Source organism: Peromyscus californicus, unplaced genomic scaffold, assembly GCF_007827085.1.
Source record: "Peromyscus californicus insignis strain IS unplaced genomic scaffold, ASM782708v3 Scaffold_12__1_contigs__length_115047231, whole genome shotgun sequence".
Lineage (NCBI taxonomy): Eukaryota > Metazoa > Chordata > Mammalia > Rodentia > Cricetidae > Peromyscus > Peromyscus californicus.
Window position 1 is genome coordinate 3,502,988 of NW_026294413.1, and position 16,678 is coordinate 3,519,665.

General features: G+C 47.0%; 1 protein-coding gene across 3 annotated transcripts in view; it reads left to right on the top strand.

Annotated features, from left to right (window-relative positions):
- Positions 1 to 16,678, top strand: part of Stk24 (serine/threonine kinase 24) — a 103,220-nt gene that overhangs the window by 24,735 nt on the left and 61,807 nt on the right. The window contains exon 1 of one of the 3 annotated variants that reach the window (XM_052732444.1): positions 8,080 to 8,220. The exons of 1 other annotated variant lie outside the window; for it this stretch is intronic. In XM_052732444.1, the coding sequence (XP_052588404.1) occupies positions 8,095 to 8,220 (126 nt within the window). In that variant the 5' untranslated portion in view covers positions 8,080 to 8,094. Of the gene's footprint in view, positions 1 to 8,079; positions 8,221 to 11,992; positions 12,121 to 16,678 lie in introns of those variants that run through there. One more of the 3 variants, XM_052732445.1, reaches the window with a different exon arrangement.

A 16,678-nucleotide genomic window follows, 5' to 3' on the forward strand; every position in this document is an offset into this window, starting at 1 on the left:
AAAAACAGCAAACAACCTTATACAACCCCCCAATCACTCTGCCCCCCACCTCCAGCATAAAAGTTGCATTTAAAAACCATTAGGGAAAAGGGGGGAATTGAGATGTTGAAGTTCTTAGAGGTCAGGATGTGAAGGCCTCAGAAGGGATAGCAGTAAGAGTCGGTGTGTTCTGTCTGCTTGTAGTTGAGAGCATGCACCTTGGCTCTTTAGAGGTTGCTGCTTGCTTTCCAGCACATCAGTAGGGGAGAGGAATGGGGACTTGTGTGTGGTGGAGCTGCCCTGCCTGCACTTGTGGGATAACGCTCATTGTGGGAGACACTAGACATACTCTGGCCTGTTTATCTTTGGGTTGTTGAACCACAGACCATGTAGGTGTGGTCTGTGAGGGTGATAAGTGCTGGGGCTTGGGCTGGTCTGAAGACTTACGAAAGCCCCAACTCACCATAGTTCTTGGCAAAACTAGGCTGACCACCTTTTGGTAATGCCAACCATAGTTGAAGCTGTTTTGCTGGTCTGATTTCACCATTTAAGAAAAGTAGAAAGACCAAAATTATGAGGAGTCCTTTAAAATGAACCATTCTGGGAATGTTTGGTTTGTTTTTGCAGCTCTTGGTGGCACTAGAGAAGCAGACCTTTGAAAATAAGTAAGCTTTCTTCCTTTGAGCTCTGCAGTGACTCCCATGCTGTATGAATGTGATGCAACGCCTCCTGTCTGTCATGTGGATGCAGGGGACTTGTGGTGCATGCCACACCATATAACCACTTCTATAGCCTTAGCCCATTTGTGAAGAGACAAAAGCCTTTAGGAGCGACAGGGAGTTAAGCCTTTAGGAGGGACAGGGAGTTATGCCAGAGGGCCAGAGAGGTTGCTCAGTGGTTAAGAGCAGTTGTTGCACTTGCAGAAGACCTAGGTTTGGTTCCCAGCACCCATTTGGCAGCTCACCGTCTGTACCCACAGTTCCTGGATCTGATGCTCTGTTCTGGCCTCCATGGGCACTGTACACATGTGGTGCACATATGTGCGTGCAGGCAGAACATTCACACACGTCAAATTAAATTGCTGGATATGGTAGCACTCAGGAGGTAGAGGCAGATGGATCTCAAGGATGGAGTTCAGAGTTAGCCTGGTCTACATGGTGAGACCTTGTCTTAAAACAACAAACTTCTCCCCATCACCTTTCATCTTAATAGCTTCAGAAAATCAACAACAAAACCTAAAAAAGTATTTAGTGGATTTAGTAAAACCTTTTCCTTGAAAATTCCAAGTGTCTTATTTAATTTTTGAGCAATTTCATCTTATTATTTGTTGATTTCCCTCATGGAAAGAATTGTTTAAAAACAATATAGACACAGTGTTGGGTTTTTTACTCTTTTCGGGGGGGCCCGCCACCCAGCTCCCAAATAAATCATACATGGAGGCTTATTCTTAATTATAAATGCCTGGCCTTAGCTTGGCTTGTTTCTTGCCAGCTTTCCTTAACTTAAATTATCTACCTTTTTGCCTGTAGGCGTTTCCTGTTCTCTTACTTCTGTAAATCTTGCTCTTTGTCTTACTCCTGGGTGGCTGGGTGTCTGGCCCCTGATGTCCTCCTCCTTCCTCTCTCATTCCTTGATCTTTTCCTCCCAGATTCTCCCTCTATATATTCTCTCTGCCTGCCAGCCCCACCTGTCCCATTTCCTGCCTTGCTATTGGCCATTCAGTGCTTTATTAGATCATCAGGTGTTTTAGACAGGCACAGTAACACAGCTTCACAGAGTTAAACAAATGCAACATAAACAAAAGTAACACACCTTAAAGTAATATTCTACAATCCAGCTTGGTTTAGGGCAGTGAATTTGTGTCTGTTAGCCAATCTCGATCACCAACTTGATTTGATCTAAGAATAAATAATAGTTTCTGAACTCAAGTTTGGCCTCTTAAAAAATTGGTCCGTTTTCTCTGTATGGGTGTATGCAGGCACACATGTGAGTGCAGTGTTTGTGGGGGCCAGAGGTGTTGGACTCTCTGGAACTGGAGTCACAGGCAGGTGTGAGCCACCTGGTGTGGGTGCTGGGAATCAAAGTCAAACTGAACTTGGGTCCTTTGGAAGAGCAGCGTTTGCCTTTAACCACTGAGCTATCTCTCCAGCCCTAGTCTGGCCTTTTTTTTTGATCTCATACTCTCCCCTCCTGCAGAACAGAAGTGTTGGAGCCCTGCTTTTCCCACAGAATAAATTAATACAAACCGGTAGGTTTAGTGTTAACCATTGGGACAAGGAAAGTCGATAACCATCGTTAACATTTTAGTATACAACTTTCTAGACTTTTCTTCTGTAAATGTGCATAATACAAGACAGAATCAATTCCAGTAATTAATGCTATCTGGTTGGCTACTTGAGGTGTATGTGGTTTGACTATGTTCTGTCCCCTCAGGCTTGTGTGTTGGTGCCTGTCTCTGGCTGGTGGCTGTGTTGGGGGAAGTTGTGGAAATCAGAAGATGAGGAAACGACCTGGAAGGAGTAGATTGCAGGGGGCGTGCCTTTGATGTTTGCGTCTGGTCCCACCCTGCCTGCTTTCTGTCCAGGAGGACCTCTCACCTCCACATGTTCCCACCACATGTTATTTTGCTGAAGATCCTGGGTCTGAGGAGACATGGGTAAAACCTGTGAGCCAGAGCAGACTTTCCCCTTTGTGTTCTTAGATAACTTCTGCACGTGAGTAACTAGTTCACGTAGTTTAAAGCTTTAAGAAAAGATGGAAAACTTGAGTGACTCTGTCAGTCTTTCCATGTGTCTATTCCTTCTCCCCTTCACCCCTCCTCTTCCCTCAGTCCTGTTCTCTGAGATCTTGTCTCAGAGTCAAGGCTGACCGCGACTCAAGGATCCCCCTGCCTCGGTTTTTGAATGGTGAGATTACAGCTGTCAGCTACCAGTAACTGTTTTTCTTCTACTTGTCTAATTCTTACTTTCTGGGAGTTTTTGCTGTTATTTCCATTCATTTACAAGTGCGGTGAAGGTGTGTGTGTGCGTGCGTGCGTCGCGCACACCCGAGAGCTCCCACATTGTGTGCCTCTTGTGATCACTTTTCTTTTTGACTCTCCTGGAAAACCTTCTCTGGGCAGGGAGCTTGAGGTGCCCTCATCACCTAAGCCTGCTGGGTGACGCTGTCATGGAACTGCCTCTGGGGCCCCTGCTGCGTGGGTTGTGGCACGACTGTTCCTGCCCCCAGCAATCCTGTTGATGACTTTGGTCCTACATCCCAAGAAAAGGGCATGCATAAGCTGCTGCCCTGTAGGGGTCTGGAGAATTGCTGTCTGCTCCTGCTTCCTCCCTCAGTGTGGTTCAGGTCTTACTGGATGGGGCAGGTCTTATTTCAGAGGAGAATTGCATGAATGTGCCTCCTGTTGATCTTTCTGCTGGAAGGCTCTTCTTGTTTTAAACTCAGGCTCCTTTAGCACCACGAGGTCCACGTTAGGGCTGTTCTTCCCATGGGCTTTGGTATAATGCACGGTCTACTCCATCCACATAGTAGTTGTTTTCTTGTTGAGACAAAAGTGATGTCAAGGAGAAGGGTTGACTTTGTTCATTTGGAGGTTCCAGCCCATCATAGTAGGAAAACACGATGGCGGGAGTGGGGGTCATATGTGTCTGCAGTCAGGAAGCAGGGAGAGATGAACACAGTGCTGACACTCAGTCTGGGACTCTAGTCTGTAGGATGAAGCTACTCACACTCCTGAGTCTTGTCTGTTCAGATAAACCTCTCCGGAAACACAGACAGGATGCGTCTGCTGGGTGCCTCCAAATCGAGTCTGGCTGGCAGTGAAGAGGAACCATCAGTGTGGAACAGTCGGTATGGGTGACGACACTACCAGATCCCAAGGAGTTAATTGTCATTTTGATGTCAGTACTTTTAAAGATAGGCTGTAGGTGGACTCTTCCTGTCCTGCAGCTGCTCTCAAGTGAACACACTGAGGCTTACATTAATTACATACAAGTGCTTGGTCAGTAGCTCAGGCTTGTTACTAGGTACTCTTAAATTAGCCCATATTTCTTATCTATGCTTGACCATGTGGCTTGGTACCTTTTCTCAGTACAGTGTGCCCACCTTGCTCTTTGTGGCGTCTGCCGGCCGCTCTGACTCCGCCCTTCTTCACCCCAGCATCCTCAGTTTGATTGCCCTGCCTAACTTTATCCTACTTGCTATTGACCCATCAGCTTGTTTATTAACCAATCAGAGTAATACATATTCACGGTGCACAGAAGGATTATTCCACAGCAGTAGGCAACCAGCTTATCGTTCCCTTAGCCGTGTTCCCTGGTTTCTCGTTGGTGGCAGGGAATGGCTGTGTTCCTGGGCTCTTGGCCCCATGTTCCACCTGTGTTCTGGTCTGACTGGCCCAGCCTGTCCCATTCCACAGCACTGGCTACTTCCTTGATACCATTTGTAGAACTGAAGAAACTGAGAAGGAGACTTTCAGGGAAGTTGTGAGATTTTATCACTAGTTACTATATTGGTCCAGAAGACTGAACCAAGATTGTAAGGTATCTACCTGGCAAACAGGGCTTTGGTGCCTCATTACCTCGGAGTTTATTTAAATAAAGAGGAAAAGGTCATAATGTTTTCAGACAAGTCGCACTTGGCACTTTGTAGATGTCACAGATCGGTCCCCACCAAAGCCTGACTTGCAGGGTGTGCATAACTAGTGGGACAGGGCAGCGCATGAGGCGTGCCATAGCTGGGCATTTGGACACAGGCCAGAGAGGAGAGATCACAGCCCAGCCTCAACGAAACAAAAAGTGTGTGTCAAGAAAAGTAGCATAGGGTTGATTTTTGACAGCCCCTGTACGGCGTTTAGCTTACGTCCAAAAGCTGAAGTTAAGGCAGCTGTACTTTGCTGAAAACTATGTCATAGACTTGGATGACAAATACCACACCCCTGTAAGGTCTTACTTGGGGTGACCTTTTTGACTTTGAGTTTGAGGGTGGACTTGTCATCAGTGTCTGGTTTTGGGCTCTGGAATATTGATGTCCTGTGTAGACGATTCAGCTTGTTCTCACGGGGCTCCTCCTGCCAGGCTCCGATCTCTCCATGTTCTGTGCTTCAGCCGTGATGGTTGACGGTTACCATCCTCCACCATCATTTCTACAAGATTGTTGTGAGCTTTGTCTTCATGGGAAATTAAATCCATTTTCAAAATACCTGGCCATTGTTTCCAGGAATGCTTGAGTTGACCCAGTAGTTAACTTCCTAAAGAGTCTATAAAGCGTCTATGAATCTACAAAGATGACATTTTATAATGTCTGTAAATCAGTTTGTTGTCCGTTCATCCTTCAGGAAGTTAGAGACACCCCACCTGGCAGATGTCAAATGCAGAGTCCCCCTGACATTGGCCATTGTGATCTTCCTTGCAGGCCTGATAGGACCTTGAGATGTGGACTGTCTGAGATTGTTCAAGACAAAGAACATCTGGACTTGGCTAGGTGGGCGCTGGTGCAGACTGGGGTGAGCGGTGGCCGTGAGATCTGACCCCGGGCCTTTGTTACTGTGCATAGACATCTGTTACACATCTCAGCACAGTGCTTTTTGGCTTCCCCTGCAGGAGTGACTGTCCTGGCCTTGCTTTTGCCCAACCCTGATTCAGTGATATTCTTGGGGCTACTGGGGACCCCCGATGGCAAGACTCTGTCTCTGTGTTTTTTCTTTGGCCTGTTAGGATCATTTCTTAGGATTGGCACCCTGGTTTGCTGCTTCTAATCTGTCAGTTTCTTTGGTGTTCCTTACGGACCAGAATACTTGAGAAGGGACTGAGGTCCCTGTGCAGTGCAGAGCATTAATGAGGACTCACTCAGGGATTTGAGGCGCGAGTTTGGTGTCTGGAGGCCATTTTTAAAGCTTTGTCCTTCTCAAGGGTTGAGGTTTGTAGGATCTGATCTCTGTTCAGGGTTGAATTACTGCACCTGAACAGCTGAGAGCCACAGCTCGATGTGCGCGTGCCTCATGGGCCAGCCCAACCATGGGACACATTTGCTGCGTTATTCACTAGGTTTGTCCTCCAGGTCCTTAGTAGTCTTTTTTTGGGGGCGGGGGAGGAATATGGATGGATAGCTCTCTCCCATATTTGGGTAGAGAGGGATTTTGTTGGAGGGTGATGTTTGTAGCTATTTTTTCTTAGCCGGAGAGCAGGGTTATGGCCTGCCCTCTGTGGTGGTATTGTGTTCCCCAAAATATTGTGAACCCTAATAAACTTATCTGGGGTCAGAGAACAGAACAGCCACTAGATACAGAGGCCAGAAAATGGTGGCACTCACACCTTTAATCCTAGCACTCCAGAGGCAGAAATCCCTCTGGATCTCTGTGAGTTCAAGGCCACATTGGAAACGGCCAGGCATGGTGACACACGCCTTTAATCCCAGAAAATGATGGCAGTGAAAACCAGAAACTAGGCTGGTTAAGCTTTCAGGCTTTCGAGAAGCAGTTCAGCTGAGACCCATTTGGATGAGGACTCAGAGGCTTCCAGTCTGAGGAAACAGGATCAGCTGAGGAATTGGCAAGGTGAGGTGGCTGTGGCTTGTTCTGTCTCTCTGATCTACCAGCATTCACCCCAATAACTGGCTCCAGGTTTGATTTTATTAATAAGACCTTTTAAGATTCATGCAACAACCCTCCCCACTGCATTTCTGCTGGCATTTTTAGGCCCCGAGTAGCTGAAGGCAGGCTCCTTTCTCTCTCGTGCGTGCTGACAAGAGGTTCTGAGATTTTGCTTTCTGTTCGTTTGCCCACAAATACACCTGTTCTTACTGGGCTGTATTTTGGAGTTGAGTTGAGAGATTAAGTTGAGCTGTTGTGGCCATACATGGTAAGTGTCCATAGTTGGGTGCGTAGACAGGAAGTGTAATGAAGTGGAGAGTAGGCTCCACTTTCAGACTCTGTGGGCTGCTGCTTGCTTGCCTTTATTTTTCACCCTTGACCTTCAGGAAGAGAGGCTTAACAGGGAGATGTGTGGAGGTGAGGACCCAGGAAACCCATTTATTTCTCAGGCTCTGCCCTGTGGTTTAATGTTTGATTTCTTAATATGATATTAGTGAATCGCCTTGAAGACAGTTTCTTGGGTCTTACAAAGCTACTTAAATGATGGTTCGCTGACAAGCCACCCATGGGCTTGAACCCAAAATCTGTGCTGTGGTTTGGATGAAATTGTGAGTGTGTGCCCCATGGCTTCTTACGTCCAGCGTGACTATGTTACAAAGAGGTGGGTACTTTCTAAGGTGGGGCCCAGTGGGAATTGATTGCCCTGGGGAGAGATTAAGGTGGTTAAAGAGTGAAGAGCCCGCCCCTGAAGAAAGAACCCCTGGCTCCTCGTGTTCTGGCTTGCTTCTTGCCACACGTTCGCCTCTCCTTGTATGTGCTTTCCGTGTGGTGCTCCATGTCATGGGACGCAATCAAGGGAGCCCAGCACTATGCTTTTGACCTTCGTAACTGCACTAAATAAACATCTTTGCTTTGTGATCCAGCCTCAGGCATTTTGTTATAGCTACAGAATGTAACAGACTTACAGTCCATGAAGTTGCTTGTGTTTCGGTTTCCATTGGTAGAACGTAGGACTGGAGGCTGGAACTGAAGTACTAGTACAGATTTTTTTTTTTTTTTCTGGATGGTGGTGGTTTGGTCCTTTTGTCCTTTACCTAAAGAGGAAGTAGGCTGGGAACAGTGCTTACTCAGCAGTATTTATTTAGGATTGTACATCTCCCAAAAGATTGCTTATTTAAGCCTATCCTTAAAATACTTTAAAGCGCTGGCATACTGTTCAGTAGTGGGGCTAGTGGAAGGTGGTGCCAGGAAAATACTGAATTGTACGTGCCGATTCCCACGTCCAGAGCTTAATGCAGTCAAGTATGGCCTTCCACCTTCAAGCTGGTTAGAAATACGAAGTTATAAATGGCCTGTGGTTGGACTCTTTGAGGATGCTGGAGAACAGTGGGGTGACGAGGTGGAATGAGAGGCCGTGACTCCTAAGGCTCTGTCTCTGGAGTCTCCAGAGAGTAAAGGCCATGCTCAGAGGGGAGTTGGTCAGTCTCTTTTTCAAGTGTAAGATTTTATTTCTCCGTTTCAATAGTATGAAGGCATCAAGAGTGACGTGTACACGGGAATACATTGCTCACTGTTCCACACCACTGAGTAGTCAGTGGCAGGTGCTCCTGAACCCTGGCTTTCAGGAAGACACACGTCCTTCTGCTGTTGAGGTATGGCCTCAAATAATGTCTCTCCCTAGAGTGGTAAATATTAAATTGGCTATTAATAAGAAGTAACAAATCTCTAGAAGGCATTAATTTAAAGAATTTTTAGTGATATTATATATATATATATAATTTTCCTTAAGCGTCCTCACCCTGTTCTGACACGTTACTTCCTGAGCTTTGTTTCTCCTTATCACCCCAAACTTCCTCGGACCACTCAAGTGAAAACTTTAGGGAAGGGTGTTAACGTGTTGGCAGGCTCATCCACTGGACTTCCCCACTGTGGGTCAGGGTGTTTCCATTCCTCTGGAGGTGGGAGCTTGTGTGTAGGCGGGCCTTAAACCTGAGATCCTCTTCAGTGTGGTGGTGGTGGGGTTCCAGTTGCGCGCCACTGTGCCCGTCTCAGAGGCCATCATAAATACCGGATCTCCCAGTTTCCCTCAGTTGAAGCTTTAGCACCTTTGCTGACAGTTGCCCCGGCAGGCGGGTCTTCAACGGGGACCTAACGGGAGGGCCGACGAATGAGAGGGACGAGAGACACAAAGAATGAGAGCAAGACAGGACGTCTGATCAAGCTCCAAAATTTTATTTTACTCTCAAGGCATATATAGACGGGCAAAGGGGGTTGAGGTCAGGAAGGGACTTAATCATGGGTTGTTCGGCCAGCAGGGAATGTTGCTCTGGGGGTTATCTATCTACCCTTGTCTAACTGCCTAAATGCCTAGCTGCAGCTCGTTCACCTGATATCTGAGAAGAGGTTCTGGTGCTATGGAGACTTAAGCAAGGCCTAGATCTAAGAAAAGAGGAGAGAAGCCCAAATATGGTGCCATGTGTCAAGGGTCTCTTAGGCTTATGGCTCCCACCAGACAGTGGTTACCTAGTGAAAGACCAGATGTACAATGTATTTAAATCATCAAGCTGTGAACCAAAACGAAGCAGTTTGTTCTGTTTCAAAACATCCTTCATTCTCTAGACATACCTGCTGTCGTCCTGTACCAGGTATTTTTCCGGAAGCATGAGGCAAGAGGCCCCGGGGGAGAGAGGCATTTGCCCTTGGAGTGCTGTGGTCTTTGTGTGTGAAGATGGGTCAGATGTAGTTTTCTTTTCTTTTCTTTTTTTTTATTTTTTTTATTTTTTTTTTTTTTTGGTTTTTCGAGACAGGGTTTCTCTGTGTAGCTTTGCGCCTCTCCTGGAACTCACTTGGTAGTCCAGGCTGGCCTCGAACTCACAGAGATCCGCCTGGCTCTGCCTCCCGAGTGCTGGGATTAAAGGCGTGCGCCACCACCGCCCGGCTGTAGTTTTCTTTTAAATAGCTTTGCTGAGGTGAGTTTATGTGTCTGGATGCTCATGTCAGGTCTGTCATTCAGCGATTGTTCCCAGAGCTTCACCAAGGGGTGCACTTGTCTCCACCTCCTCCCCATTCCTTCACAGGCCTGTGCAGTCTGTCTTCATACCCTAGCCAAGGTAACACCAAGTCTGCTCTGTATATTGTGGTCTGTAACTTTGCCTTTCTTGGGCTTTTGTATGAATTGAGACACATGCCATTGGCTCTTTTCATATAGTATGATAATCTTATGTCTACGTTGTTTCTGTGTGTCTGGTACTGGGAACCGCACCTACAGTCTTGTGCTCTCCTTAGCTTCTGTCCCCAACCTCCTTTTTCTTATTTGAGAGAGGTTTCAGTCGTCTACAGCGCAGGCAGGGCTCGATTCATCTGCTTTGACTTCCTAGAGAGCTGGGGTTGCAGGCCTGCCCGACTCAGCAAAGATCTGCCTACCTCTGCCTTGCACCACCATGACCCACCTATGTTTAAGTTTTGAGAAATTGCCGTACTGCTTTCTGAACTGGCTTTGTCTTTGAACAGCAGCAGTTTGGGGTGGTCCTGTTTCTGTGTCCTGACCACCTGGTGGGCAGCGTCTTAAAAAAAAGGAGTTTGGCAGGGGATGACTTGCCTGTTTCCCAGAACAGCAGAGTCAGGTTCAGCTGGACACAGAGTCCTTGAGCCAGCCTGACTCTGGGGCCTTCGGGGAGGTCTGCAGGCCTGGACTTGACTGGAGCTGAGTGGAAGAAAGAGCAAGAGCGTCCCTCACTTGGACAGTCCCATGCTGGTGTTGGTAATCGTCCTCCCAGCAACTCGCGCTTACAGAAGAGGGACTGAGGTGCAGACTGTGACGTGGCCTAGCCAGGGTCCCCTCATCAGAGCTGAGACTGAGGTCGGGAGTCCGGGTTGGTTCTTCGTGTGTATACGATGAGGCAGTAGGATGTTCCAGGTTAAGACTTAAGAATGCCTTCACTGCTGCTTGCCTCTGTGAGCATTCTCTACTGAGGACTGCAGTGTCTCTTACCTGCTGGCCCTTACTGGGTTCTTGTCTTGCAGTTAGCAGGATCAGCACCTGCAGCCTCTGAGCCATGGACTGAAACATCAGCTGACCTTGTGGAGTGTCTCCTGTCTGTCAGGCTCTGTCTTGTGTTAACTAGCTCACTGTAGGGGACAATTCAAAGCAAACAATACAGTGGCCAGAGGTAAGAGCCCATTCAAGGGTGGGATTCTTGCCTCAGATGGGTTATGGACATGAGGATGAGCATTCCTTCCCCATCTAAGCAATCTCCTGAGAGGACTCGCTGATCGTTCAGTAGATTGCTACCACTGTATATGAAGGTGAGTGTCCTTGATGAGTAGCCTGGTCTGAGGGGTCATGGTAAAGTGGAACAGAAGAACACTGGTTAACCAGAGCTGAGTCTCTGGGTAAGAGACTTGCTCTCCTGCTTCTGAGGCTTTCAGGGAACTCTCAGGGTGGAATGTGCTCACCACCCTCTTTCTCTCCTCTCGTTGGGCAGCTGGAGTATTGGTAGTAATATGACAGATGTGTTTCTCAGTGCTGGTGGTGATGCACCAGAAATGCTTCTGGAGACTGTGGCAGTCCCTGGTTGTCTTGTCCCTGATCCCTAGGGTAATCAGTCACTGTCTTGGCCAGGTGATGGAACTGTTGTTTTGTATCAGCCATCTGATGGGCTAGCATTTGTCAGCTTCTCAGCTCATGAGCTAAAAAGGGGTGTGTGTGTGTGTGTGTGTGTGTGTGTGTGTGTGTGTGTGTGTGTGTGTGAAAGAGAGAGAGAGAGGGGAGGGCTGTGTCTGTGTGTCATGTCTGTCTGTGTTTCCATCCATGTGGTCTGAATTCTCTGAAATGTGCACTGAGCCTCTTACAGAAGTGTCCTGACCCAGTCTGGCATGTCACCACGGAGTTCTCATTCCTCCCAGCAGTTGCACGGGACAGCTGACTTAGTGCCAGTTGCCCAGGGGCTCGGCTCAGGGCTTCCGAGAGAAGCAGGGCTTGGCTGACACTGAATGCCTCATGATCACTGCCGTTCTTGCAGTCCCTGTTGCCTGCCTAAGCTAGAAGGCCCTTGTATTCAGTGGGATATGTGTATTCCTGTTTGGGCTTTTGAGGCAAGTAAGCTCTTTAGTGGCCTCTAAAAGCCAAGCCCCCTCAAGTAAAGGAAATTCTTTCATTGATTGAAGTCTGCATATCCCAAAACTGTTTGGTCTGATTTCTAGATTGCTTTGTTTCTTGACACTCACTGTCACTACTTTTATGAAATATTCATGGGAAGGTGAGTTCACCTGTGAGGACTGGGAGGTGGCATCAGGTTTATACCTGGTGGTGTTCTAGTGTGACAAGGGTGTGCTTTGCCATGTAGGCACCCCTGGAATCAGGCACACTGTGAAATGTGTGGCTTATAGTACTTTGTTGAATTCTGCTCCAGTCCACAGGAGACCCAGCTTCTCTCTCCGGCTCCCCGGCTGCGCGTAAGGTTATGCAGGATTTGACCTGGACTTTTTCAGCCCTGTCACGGAGTCCCTTTCGCGTGGGATTCTACGGAGTCACGTGGAATCAGCCCAGCATGGTGCTTTTATTTATTTTTTTAATTTTAAAAATACTTATTTTACATTCTGCCAGAAGTTTCCCCTCCCTCCTCTCCTTCCAGTCTCCCACCCTCTCTGTCCCCCTCCCCCCCATCCACTCCTCCATTTCTGTTCAGGAAAGGGCAGGTCTTCCATGGATATCAACAAAACATGGTGTATCAAGTTGCCGTTAGACTAAGCACCTCCCCCATGTATTAAGGCTGGGCAGGGCAACCCGGTATGAAGAGTAGGGTCCAAAGTTGTGTAGCATGTTGCCTTCTTGAGACGGTAGAACTGCCATGGTTAGGGATTATGTACCTAGGCTGCATATACACGGAATGTTTTTCATGATTCTTTGTTGTTTTGCATTTTGGTTTTAATAAAAATTCCAGTATTCATTTTTTATTGGACTATACAATTTATTTGGAAGTCCTTGTGATTTCTCAAATGCTTGCCCAACATAGTAGCCCTGACTTCATCTTAGGACTGTGTCTCTGCGAAAACCCTGACGTCTATTCTTCTCTCTCTCTCTCTGTCTGTTGTGTGTGTGTGTGTGTGTGTGTGTGTGTGCACGCTCGCTCACACATGTACAAAGGTCAGAGGAGGAGGATGCTGTATCCTGTTCTGTCACCCTCTGTCTTACTCCTTTTGACGGGGTCTCTTTGAACTTGGAGCTAGGCTGGCAGCCATCAAGTCCCAGGGACCCTCCTGTCTGTGTTCTCCACAGTGCTGGGGCTGAAGGTGCATGTGTAGCCACATCCCACTCTCTTGTGGGTGTCAGGATTTGAACTTTGGTCCTGTAGCTTGCTTGCAGAGCAAGCTCTTAGTTGCTGAACCATCTCCCGTCTCTGTTCAGGGAGACTTCTGTTGAAAAGTTCACTGATGACCACTAGGGGATCTAGGAAGCGTAGAGGTTTCCGTCCTTGGGACTTAGGAGGCAGTGTCCTCTGGGTGGGGGTTTGGTTGGAGAATTGTGACCACAGGCTAGTTGAAGGCCAGAGCCTTGGTTCCTTAGCTCCTCAGGTCCTCAAGTGTCACACGGCTGGAGGGAGTGGAGGGAGTAGTACACCGTCTAGTGAATGGACCCCTTTGCCCTGGTGTCCTGAGCCTTGTCTGCGCTCTCCCTAGGGTAATGGGGGTGGGGATTGAGGACAGAGGCAGAGATACTGAGGCTAGGAACAAGGCCTACTTTCTATGTTGTGTCGTTTTTTTTTTACACAGTATACTTTCTATGTTGTGTTTTTCCCCTCACCCCCCCCCCCCCTTTAAGACAGGGTCTTATTTTGTTTCCCTGGCTAGTTTGGAACTCTAATGAAGATCAGGCTAGCCTGAGCTTGGAACTCTCTAATGAAGACAGATCTGCATCAAGTGCCGGGATTTAAAGGCATGCACCACCATACCCAATTTCCCCCTTATTTATAATGCTTTTTAAAGCTGAATTTACTTTGTTTTTTTTTTTTTTTAAATTATGTGTAGATGTGTATGTGTGCATGTGGGTATGTGCACACGAGTATCTAGCCAGCCCTGTAGCTAGAGTTATAAATGGTTGTGAACTACCTGGTGTTGGTGCTGGGAACCACACGCAGTCCTCTGGAGTAACAGCAAGTGTTCTTAACTACTGCGCCACCTCTCCAGCCAATGCTCTTTTGGTGGGGGAGGGGGTTTAGTCTTGTGTAGATCAGGCTGGCCTAGAATGTAATCCTCTGCCTCTTGAGTGCTGGCCTTGCAGGTATGGGCAAACTCCCATCAACATGGTTTTATATGGGTAGGAGTTTCTACCTTAAAGATGGCAGGTGTTGGCACTAGGATCCCTAAGTATTAGGAGTCTCCTGTAGATTTTTTTTTTTAACTCTTTGCTCATTTAGGGGCCCATCACCCAACTCCCAAATAAATACACAGAGACTTATTCTTACTTATGAATGCCTGGCCTTAGCTTGGCTTGTTTCTAGCCAGCTTTTCTTAAATTATCCCATCTATTATTTGCCTCTGGGCTTTTACCTTTCTATATACCTTTCTTTACTTGTTACTCCATGGCTTGTTGTATAGCTGGGTTGCTGGCCCCTGAAATCATCCTCCTCCTTTTTCTTTTCGATCTCCTTTACCCAGATTTCTCCTCCTATTTATTCTCTCTGCCTGCCAGCCCTGCCTGTCCTTTCTCCTGCCTCTTTATTGGCTGGTCAGCTCTATTAGACCAATCAGGTGTTTTAGACAGGCAAAGTAAACACAGCTTCACCAAGTTAAACAAATGCAACATAAAAGAATGCAACACATTGTTGCACCATTAAAGAAATATTCCACATCATAAACAAATGTAACACATCTTCAACTAATATTCCACAATGGTCTCCTAGTTGTGTGGACATGTAGGCTAGCATTTAAAGACTCTGTGTCACCTTTCTTATCTGTCAATTCTGTGGAATAATTATTCAGATTTTCTCCTAGACTACATGATTGTGGTCGATGCTGGAGTGTGGAGCTGAGTTTATGAAAACAGAATTGTGTGAGACAGGTCGAGTATGTTTAAAGGGGTTTAGGTGAAGAGCTGTGGCTGACAAGAGTGAGGTCACTGAAGGGAAGGAGGCACATTTATTTCTGTGTGAACCTGTAGTGTAGGTCTCCTTTAATAGTGATCCTTTGTCAACTAACTTAGCAATGCCACTTTCTTTGAGAGAATGTTTGATGGCTGAAGACGATTGCCGATTCTGTGAGCTTCCTTGAGCCATTTTGCTAAAGATAAAGATTGTGCTGGTTTCTTTTTCTTTTTCTTTTTCTTTTTCTTTTCTTTTTGTCAATCTGACATAAACTAGAGTCATCTGGGAAGAGAGAATATCAACTGAGAAAATGCCTCCATTAGACTAGCTTCTAGGCAAGTCCATAGGACATTTTCTTGATTAGTGATTGATGTGTGAGGGCCCAGCCCACTGTGGGTGATGCCACCCACGGCGGGTTTCTTATTTAAATCACAACGCTGGGTAGGGGCTGAACTGAAACTGCAGGTGGGTCTGCAAGATGGACATTGAGCTGCCATTTGTGTCCCTCCCTGCGGTCAGTCACGCCGGCCCTTTTTATAAGTCCTGGGATCCTGCTGGGCTGAAAGCTCTGTAGGTGTTTGACTGGTGTGGACTGCCTGCTGAGGTTAAGTCGATCTGCTGAACTAGATGCTGTGTGCTCTTTGGCCCCACCCTGCAATCTTCCAAGTCATAACCTCATGGTGTTGCTGTGTTCACCTCCCCAAGGTTGAGATCCAGTTGTCCAAGCTGAGACTGTCTTTGCTGGTTAGAGCTGCATGTTTGGGGTATTGCAGGGATTTTTGTTGGCAGCAGGTTTGTCTGGGAAATTCCCAAGAAAAGGACATGTGACTTTTATTAGGTCTTTTTTGATGTATAAGCTTTGTGTTGACTTTCTGTGTATATATATCTTGAGTTTATAAAAAGGACATCTAGTGGGGAAACTGTGATTGAAATTTAACCTTGGCAAAGTGAGGGAGCTTCAGGTTGACAGACTCCACTTGTACAAACTGCCAGGACTACTGTCCCCACAGAGACCCGCTAGAGATTAATGTGCAGCTTAATCCGCCGAGATGGGATTCCTGGAATTTCTTTTGCTTGCCAATTAGCTTGAAGATTTGTTACCCATGAGAAAAATAATTGTATTAAAGATTAGAAAAGTAGTATGAAGTTCAACTGGAAAAAGTTCAGCCTAAGGAAATAGCCCCGCTGTGTTGAACCCATGCAGTGTGTGTGTGTGTGCAGTGTGTGTGTGCATGTGTGTGCAGTGTGTGTGTGTGTGTGTTCATTGTGATGCCCGTGTCCTCCTCTGTTGAGCCTGTTGGCCTGAGTGCTGCTGTGATGAGAAGCTCACTTGCTCTGGTAGAGTTTGTTGGGATCCACACTGTCTTTGAGATGGCAGGCACAGGGCCACATTGCCTCTACCACAGGCTTGCATCAGGCTTCATTCTTTGCTCTGGACCAAGGCAAGCTTGCTCCCTTAACACACTTGTTTCAGGTGACTGAGAAGTTAGAAGCTTGCTGAATCTGTCTCCAGGAATATCTGACCATAGTGCACTGTGGGAGCCAGGGCATTAATGGTGGTCCTACTGTATAGGCTTGGGCACAGACTTCAGTTTGAATTTCACTAGCATTTGCATGCATTTTGGGCTGCATGTGTTCTGTGAGGGTAAATCATGTAGATTGGAGTGCACATCACTCATCCAGGCTAAAGAACCATTTCACTACTGCAGAGGTTCATCTGGTACCAATCTCATCACCTCTTACCCCAGAAAACATGGCTCTGATCTCCAGCTCTTGTTACTTGGAGGATTTTCTACAAATGAAGTCATACAGTGTGTAACTGCTGGTACTTGTGCACAGTGTTAAATTGGGTGGTAAGAGGGTGAGTGGAATGATGAGAAAGAAGTTGGGGGGTTCTCAATCTGTAACTTCAGCCTTCAAGCCTTCACTGCATTACTCAGTGAAGGAAGACAAACGGGGAGCTCTTAGGAAGACTGAAGTAGTTGGAGGCGGCTGTGGTAAAGATGAAGGAAGGTTTGGAGAAACATTT